The sequence below is a fragment of the Suillus bovinus genome, assembly GCF_016758785.1.
Source record: "Suillus bovinus strain UH-Sbo-P2 chromosome Unknown EDB93scaffold_45, whole genome shotgun sequence".
In the NCBI taxonomy this organism is placed as follows: domain Eukaryota; kingdom Fungi; phylum Basidiomycota; class Agaricomycetes; order Boletales; family Suillaceae; genus Suillus; species Suillus bovinus.
The window spans coordinates 103043-110890 of NW_024542101.1; the positions used below are offsets into that span (position 1 = coordinate 103043).

General features: G+C 47.2%; 4 protein-coding genes across 4 annotated transcripts; 3 read left to right on the top strand and 1 right to left on the bottom strand.

Moving 5' to 3' along the window:
• Window positions 1–49: 49 nt before the first annotated feature.
• Window positions 50–1504, top strand: EDB93DRAFT_1158104 (uncharacterized protein). Its single transcript, XM_041449949.1, has 6 exons — window positions 50–295; window positions 351–489; window positions 545–672; window positions 727–847; window positions 900–982; window positions 1039–1504. Exons 2-6 carry the CDS (start codon window positions 432–434, stop codon window positions 1318–1320), a joined length of 672 nt encoding a protein of 223 aa, XP_041305736.1. The 5' UTR covers window positions 50–295; window positions 351–431; the 3' UTR covers window positions 1321–1504.
• Window positions 1505–1663: 159 nt separating this feature from the next.
• On the top strand, window positions 1664–4314 carry EDB93DRAFT_610207 (uncharacterized protein). The gene is made up of 3 exons (XM_041456855.1): window positions 1664–2018; window positions 2070–3582; window positions 3643–4314. Exons 1-3 carry the CDS (start codon window positions 1706–1708, stop codon window positions 4139–4141), a joined length of 2325 nt encoding a protein of 774 aa, XP_041305737.1. The 5' UTR covers window positions 1664–1705; the 3' UTR covers window positions 4142–4314.
• A 231-nt stretch (window positions 4315–4545) lies between these two features.
• EDB93DRAFT_1088962 (ankyrin repeat-containing domain protein) lies at window positions 4546–5178 on the bottom strand (the record flags this gene model as incomplete). Its single annotated transcript, XM_041446173.1, has 2 exons — window positions 4546–4928; window positions 4998–5178. 2 exons carry the CDS (start codon window positions 5176–5178, stop codon window positions 4546–4548), a joined length of 564 nt encoding a protein of 187 aa, XP_041305738.1.
• Window positions 5179–5593: 415 nt separating this feature from the next.
• On the top strand, window positions 5594–7517 carry EDB93DRAFT_1252314 (uncharacterized protein; the record flags this gene model as incomplete). The annotated part of the gene is made up of 13 exons (XM_041453273.1): window positions 5594–5647; window positions 5704–5759; window positions 5812–5857; window positions 5920–6019; window positions 6076–6169; window positions 6221–6237; window positions 6290–6441; window positions 6493–6594; window positions 6649–6708; window positions 6764–6858; window positions 6921–6931; window positions 6984–7042; window positions 7098–7517. 13 exons carry the CDS (start codon window positions 5594–5596, stop codon window positions 7515–7517), a joined length of 1266 nt encoding a protein of 421 aa, XP_041305739.1.
• Between the last annotated feature and the right edge of the window lie 331 nt (window positions 7518–7848).

Sequence of the window (7848 nt, forward strand, 5' to 3'; positions counted from 1 at the left end):
ACATACATCACTCCTCTATATTTTTAATCTTATTACTGACAGCTGATAGGCTGAAACTTTCACCGCATTCCCATGTGCTCCACACGCGCCAAAAATTGTGCTACCCCCAGAATTAAGCTATTTCAGTAACCTCTGCACTCGCACCGAGAACCACAATGGCGCAACCTGCTGGCACACCGGTTGATTTCCCAATCAACACCTTGCGGGTGTTGAGGCGTTTGCCGCAAAACATATAATAGGTGCGTATGAGAAGTCTTGTCGACTGTAGGCCCAGTCAAACCCAGTGGACACTCAGGCTCGTGAGGATTCTTGTGGCTACTAGGTCATCATTCGCTGATCCGATGCTCCAGGCACTCGATTCTCAAGGCCACGCCCCAACTGACCTGCAAACACGCGCACAACGCTGCAGGTAAAGTCTAGTCAGCTGAAACATGAATGAAGATCTCGAGCGAGCAGAAGCTGGTCCTAGTGTTCAGCACACAGATAATGGTATACACACCACACCATTCCATCAATACAGCAGAGTAATTGAGAAATGTGACAGATGGTCAACGTGAAGAGCAGGTCCGCGTCGCGACTAGAAATGGTTTAAATAATGTTGCAACGACACCAGGAGATAGCTCAGCGCTTGTGGCAGTGTGGATGCAACGACTTCAAATCCTCACCTTTATAGTAAGTCATTACTCGGTGACTCTGATTGCATGCCATTCTGGAATAAACCATCAGACAACATTTCTCGCTTCGATCGACGGAGGACTTTTTGAGCTCACCACGCCGTCGCAGATGCCACTTCAAGAATTTGTTTATGCATGCTTCGCTGGCGCCCTCGTTTTCCATGTTTGTGCTTGTGAGTGCCGGGATGCTTCGAGGAAGTGCAAGGCGCTCACGAGCTGACCTAGCAATTCTGGGATATATAGCATCATTTGCTCTCATTCGATATCAGCTCAGTGATGTAGCTCCTTCTGATACAAAGAACACCGAGGTGGGTGAATTTCTAATTCTGGTTTGCACCATCCTGAGATCATGCATGGGACGCAGCGAACGCTTATGACCATCCCTCCTTTTGATGCTATGAGCACCTTTTTTCAAGTTGTGCCCTTGAATTCGGGGCTCCAGATTACATCCAGGACGTCCATTCCTCCGCTGGATCTCCTGACCCGGTGCTATTTTACGACTTTGGCGTTGAGTAGTATCGGCTTCATTTTGGCTCTTCTTGGTATCGCTGGTTACGCGTGGGTGATACTGCAGCAAGTTGTAGGGATATTCACGGTAGTTTGTCTTGGTGTTAGCATCGTGGCATCTGTGTGGGCGGTGCTGTAAACTACGTACTTTGACTGCAGGTCTAGATTATCCCAGATTTGATAAAACTGACAGGTGTCAGCAGACAGTTCTAGCTTCACCTGCGAACATTCTATTCCCTACAGTATTTAAGCTCACGTTAAACTATTAGTAGGGCAGTTGATCTTTTCCCCCCGAATAACACTTGAGTTCGACCAGTCAAAAATATGTGACATTTAGAAAACGCACACACTTGAGAGTCGAAGTTTGAACATTTAATCCATTCGAAGTTCAATTCTCCAGTGCGCGTTACACAGCTGGCCACACAGTGTAGCAATTGTTTCGTCTTCAAGTTGTTCAACACAAATGCAAATAAACGCCAACTTTTAAAGTTGAGCTCAATCGTGTATTTGTTGCCTTCAGCTCCATGACTTTCTTCTTGCGATATTCATTATTAACCCTTCTCAAACTATTACAATGGGCACCTCTGCTGGCGACCCTGGATCCGTTCAGTTCTGTTCGGACCATCGACGGAGACTCTGCGGTCCTCGAGAGACACAATAACTTCCTGTGGCCAAACCCTCCAGCAAATTATCTTGCCGCCGGATTTGCCTCAAGCAATAGAAGCAGTCGTATTTCCGCTAATGACCACCATTCTCCCCCGTCTTCCTCCACTCTCACATATGCACTCTTGATCTCCCAGCACAAACACTATTTTTCAAATTTTGTGGACTCTCTAGGTCAGGCTATATGCTCCAGACTGTGCTTATCTATGCTGACATCTACATTAGCTCTGTTGTACTCTGACCAGTTGACTTATTTTAACAGCGGTTTTTGCAGCATCCTGGTCTTGGTTGCCCTCAACTTTGGTCTCATATGTCTCTATCCTGTTACTCGCCTCCAGTCTAAAAACAAGATTCGACCGGTACTCCTATCGTGTGGTAGCCTCGAAACTATCTTTCCTAGGGATAGCGAATATCCAAGTGCAGCTATTTCGCGCGAGCTATCTGGGACCGGCGAATCTACAGATGGGACGGAGAGTGTATGCGTCACTCCCGACCAAGAAGCGTACAACGGCGATCCAGGTTTTCTTGCTACACAACAATACATTTTGCGAGCTCCCAACAAACGTACCTTACACGAGGATCTGGAGAGTCCCAAACTTATGGGTGCAGCCTCACACCTATATAACAGTCGATATGTACTGCCACATGAAACAACTAGCAATCATAGTGATACCGAACGCACACCGAGTCAAGAGTCTGAGTCCTGCGATAATCCAGCGTCCCTGGACGTCCCACCTTCCCTCAAATCGTCGAGCTCTGCGGGTTTTGAACTTAACATCCACAATAGTAAGCCCCAGGACCCACGCCAACCCTCACGCCTGGCGCATCTCGTCCGTAACTTCCCGCCACTAGCTGAGGCTGTATCTCATGAAAAAGCAATACCCCACGATGCGCATCGGCCAGCTCGCAAGCATGATGGTGCAACTCACCATGGCGACCTCCAAATGACTATACCTGCAAGGCCCAATCATGACGAACACCTTTCCGTTTCAAGTAGCCAAGCTTCTTTTTCATCGATGGTTTCCCGAAAGCGAAGCTGGTCTTATGCGACTGGGATCGGTGTCGATTTCGAGGAAGACAGTGATTCAAGTTGCGAGGAAGGATCTTTCTGCAGCGAGTCGCCAGGGGATCAATTGGCTCTCGGATTATCTTCACCACAATCCATTGACAAGAACGAGAATCACGTCACATCCTGTCTTTCACAGTCAACGTCCAGACGCGATAATATACTAGGGTGCGGCTCTTTTTGTGATTCGGAACCCACAGCTATGCCATTCGATATGCACCGCCGCAGTGCCAGCACGCCGGTCCCTTCTAGCCGGGGCAATGAACATTCATCACATGGACTTGTCGCCACCGAGGTTAAACAGGGCGACAATCCGTCAAGTGGAACAGAACATAAATTTGATGGACCAGATTCATTCTGGGAGGCAGCTGTGCAAGAGAGATTGAGAGTCACCGCCACCTTTACGACTTCAGAGCCGCTCAAACCGAAGGGTGCCAGGACAACATTTGATCTGTCTCAAACTGCCGTCACTGATAACGACCAACCCGACAAAAATATTTCGAGCGGGTCCGCGGCTCGCTCGCCCCCCTGGTCTATTGTTGCGCAAAAGAAACTGTGTGTCCAGACTTCACCGCAACAGTTCGATTCCGGCGAAACACAGGATCAGCCCCCTGACGACAATGTTGTACCAAAGTCGGGGACGTCGGGGTTGGCTTCCAATCAAGCTGACAGGTATGTTGATCCGAACGGATCATAAACGTTCTCTGATAAGCGTCGATACAGCCTCACTAGTTTGACCCTACGTTCAGGCGCTTATGCGAAGTATGTTCCCCCGCAACGGCGTGTGGCCGGCGAGCTTGTCTATACTGTCTCACAGCAGACAAAACCCACGTCGCGTCGTTCGGAGCGCATGAAATTTGGATTTTCGTCGCCTATGTTGGAAACCAGATCTCATTCGTCTACCTTGTCTCCTTGGAGTCCGTTCGCACCACACGAATTTCTCTCTCCCACTTCAGAAGCAATCGCGTGGAAGCGTGGTGCGCTTTACTTGGCAAATCCTCCACCAAACGAATTTGCACATATTGATGAAATCGGAAACGAGAAATCTTGGTATGCAAAAACTAATTTGAAGGCGGCAGACCCAGACGACTGGTTGTTAGGCAACGTTACGGAGAAGCATGTTGGGGGAAAACGAACAGTGAAGGAGGGATATCAAGTAGATGCTCATACATCTCCGCAGCAGCGCTGTCATGGCCTGTGGAAGAACGGTCACCGTCGATGTGAAACATGATGAAGATGAAGCTTTCCCCCTTGAATGCTACGTGAATTTTAATGTTTTTTTTTCTACGTATTTGATTTGTCCAGTGACCATATGGTAGTTTTGATAGTTGTGGACTCGTGCTGTGTCATAGGTGACATTCGGCTATAGGCGTTTCCATTCTACGTCATTATGCCATGTCCTACGTGTATCGGGAAGACCCAATGTGTGCTAGTAACGTATTAGGCCCAAACTTCTATGATTCATGCGTTGAGTTTGATGTAAGTCCAAAGATTTCCATTCGGCCATCACCATGTGAGTTTCAATTCTGATCCAAAAGCGAAACGCTGGGGCTCAGTGGCAGACTCAGAACGCTTCTGTGTGCAGCAAGGATAAACCAAACCTACCTAAGCTAGTACTTGAACTCAAAATAATGATCAGGTGGTTGCGCCACTGCTTATCGTCATCTTCGCCACTTGGCCATCCGCGTCTTGGATCTCTACTTCTACATCCTGTGCAGCGTCCACAAGACCATCTTCTTCGTTATCATTCACGTCATCGTGGTTGGTTTCATCGAGCCTCATCTCCTGTACAAACCACCTTGCGCCCTCATCCCATCCAATCATCTCAGCTTCGCCCAGGGGCGACCTTCCAGCCTTATTTTTGATATCAATTGCATCGACCCCAGTAAATCGAACCAGCTTCTGCGCTACTTCGAGATGCTGGTTCACCGCTGCCCAGTGCAAAGCAGTCGAGCCGGCATTATTTTGTGCAGAGAGAATAGAAGGGGAGACAAGAGGAAGAAGATAATCCAACACGTCTACGAGATACCTTACGCGAATCAGTCCTCATGGTATCAAGAACGTTATACAATGAAATCGCGTCTCACCTATGTGTCCATTTCCGCATGTCATATGTAGCACGGTGTTTCCGTTGTCGTCATGGACGCTGGAGAGAGCACCTGAGCCGAATTTTGTTACAAAATCTTTGACTTCGTCGAGATCATCGTATCGACATGAAAGGAGGAGGTTTTCCTTGTCATCGTCTGTGGGCAGCGGCCATGTAGCCATTGTGAAAGATTTAGAAAATGATATGAAATCAGATTTGTTCGTCTGCATCTACAGCCCGAGATCCGACGACAGCCCGGTGGCAGTGTACCCTCTGCGACTTCCCGCCAACCTGGTGCTACGGATAAATGGAATTGGTACGAGCAAACCAAACTAGTACCGTATGGCTGTAATTGAACCTGTGCTGATTGCTCCCGGTTTGTTCCAACTACCACCATGATCTTCTCAGCAGGAACGTGCCACAACGGGTATTGTTGCGATAACGTCCGACTATCTCGAGGTTACTCCCAAACAGACTCGCTTCTGTTTCGCGACCCGGTTGGGATTCTACCAGTACTATATAGTTACGTCTCCATCATTGCTTCATGCAACTCTCAAACTGCTCTCCTCTTCCTTCCACTTTGCTCGCCTTTAAATCATGGCCCACATGAGTCCAGCCGTCACTCTTGTATGGGCAGCGCTTACAACTATGGTCTGTCTGATATTAGATTGTTCTATGGAAGAAATACTGATATCCATCTCCTTTAGTTTGAAGTCTTTCTAGTCTATCATCTCTGGTCCTTTGACCGTTTCAAATCTCTGAGGTTGGCGGATTTTCTACACATAATTTCGAGTGCCCTAAGCCCATTTGTACAGGTGGAATCATGGACCGCGTTCCGGTACATTCAAGCGGGTCATGACGGTGTGTCAGGGCTTCCTTCTTTTCCATTGTATCAATCACACTGGTCTCACATAATCTCACAGTATTCCTATTTGACCAGCATTCCGTTAATTACAATCTACGCTGTGGGCTTCTCCATTATCAAATACAATAATGGTTTCACTGTCATCCCTGGGATGGGTAGTGAGTGAGCCCAATCCACAATATTGACGTCTCTCGCTGACGCCAAATTTTCAAAGTCACGCCCACTCCGTACGAGCTGTGGAGTGACAGTGCACAAAGCGCAATCCTCCCTCTGTACCTGTGTTATTCATTCGCCTGGGCATTAGAGGTGTGAGTATGCTAAACCGATATTCACTGATACCGGCTCACATTTCAACCAAGGGTAACACACCTAGAAGGTTCATTTTTTATGCCTTGGCATATAAGTTCAGGCTAAATCGCGACCCGTAGAACTATGTTTTTGGTTTTTCCTGATTCGTTCTGGCTCTGCGAAACAAGATTGGTTCCGCAGCCTATATTTCAAAATATGGGCAATTGGGTCCATAGTCGCAATCATTTGTATGCCTCTTATAACGGTTTTCACACGGGAAGACCCCTACAAGGTCTGTCATTGCATGTTTGAACATCGGACAAAATTTGTAAACTCTGACTAGTGCGAGGCTTACACATTATTAGCCGGGGGTCTCGGAAGCTTGTCTTTAACAATATGGTTTCTTCCAATTTTGTGGACATTCCCCAAATTCCTTCAGAGCCTGGTAAGTTCATTCCGATCGGCAAGATTCTGATCTGGTCTGACCAACCCTATTCAGAAAAAAGCCGATGTTGATACGAATACAATCGTCAGGCTTACAAAGTTTCACGAGCTCAACGTAAGTTTTGCGCAGATGTGACATCATTGCTCAACTCATGTGCGATACATGGAAGTGTATTCGGGTCTTATTTCGTTTTCTCTTCACAATTCCGTTAGTGATATTGGGCATCGATGGCGTCAGACCGCATCAGCACATCAACGATAACATGTGCGTGTGTTACGCGCCTGTGTCTAAAATATGTCAACTGTCATGCTAAATTTGTCGTTTAGGTTTGCCACTGGTATGCAACTCCACCGGATGGGCTTGAGTCATCGACTCATCTTTCTAACTAGACTTATTGGGGATGATTTCGGGTATAGGCTGTGTCGTATCCTCTGGGATCACTCTTATCGTGCGTCATTTATAGGTGCTAGTCGTGCAAGTTGATTCGAAACGGTGAGCCTCAGATATTCTTCCCGCGCTCAATCAAGGCGGAAATGGCAAGTAGGGAGGCGGCTCGCGAGCTCCGTCGGTTCCCCCGATCAAACGCATTTGGAAAAGATCCTATGAATATGCAGCGCATATATCAACATGTGTCCTCAAATAAACTGCCTCCCTATGAAGTAGTAGCTCCCAGCCACTCAACACAGAAGATACCATTCGAAGAAATGTCGGACGAGGAGAATCAAAAATATTGGCCAAGCGAGATGTCACCTTCACTATGCATGCAACCAAATCGCAGAATGAAGGATGGGAATGTGGAAATGGGGACTGTCTTCACTCTCACAGACGATAATCTGCCGAAACGTAGTAAAGTTATGCGGAAGTCGGATATAAATCATCTTGTGTATAACTGGCGATCACCACTTGGTAGGGACTCCTATTAGTTCTACTGTTGTAGATGGGTGCTGATGGAGAAGTAGAAATTGACGAACCACCGCTTTGGTGCCGGTGATTTGGCGGTAAAAATGCACTGACGACATTGTCATCCTATTCGCTACATTTGCGGGCTACTTTGCTAACTCTGACTCGACACGCCTAAAACTTCACCGACGGGCGGCTACTTATGTACTCAGGCTAGCTCAGAACTGAACGAACAAATATGTAAATACTGTAAGTACATGCTGATCATATTCATAATGGATATGCACCGCAACACTGTAAATAATTATCATATTCGCATGGCGTCAAAATTATCAGATTATAGTGATGATGTCC

What these genes read in the sequence shown, in the direction of transcription:
- EDB93DRAFT_1158104 (XM_041449949.1), top strand. Translation starts at nt 432, where the DNA reads ATGAATGAAGATCTCGAGCGAGCAGAAGCTGGTCCTAGTGTTCAGCAC. An exon ending in CGTTTTCCATGTTTGTGCTT is followed by an intron (nt 848 to 899) that starts GTGAGTGCCGGG and finishes GAGCTGACCTAG; the next exon opens with CAATTCTGGGATATATAGCA. An exon ending in CTGATACAAAGAACACCGAG is followed by an intron (nt 983 to 1,038) that starts GTGGGTGAATTT and finishes CATGGGACGCAG; the next exon opens with CGAACGCTTATGACCATCCC.
- EDB93DRAFT_610207 (XM_041456855.1), top strand. Translation starts at nt 1,706, where the DNA reads ATGACTTTCTTCTTGCGATATTCATTATTAACCCTTCTCAAACTATTA. An exon ending in AAATTTTGTGGACTCTCTAG is followed by an intron (nt 2,019 to 2,069) that starts GTCAGGCTATAT and finishes CATCTACATTAG; the next exon opens with CTCTGTTGTACTCTGACCAG. An exon ending in GCTTCCAATCAAGCTGACAG is followed by an intron (nt 3,583 to 3,642) that starts GTATGTTGATCC and finishes CAGCCTCACTAG; the next exon opens with TTTGACCCTACGTTCAGGCG.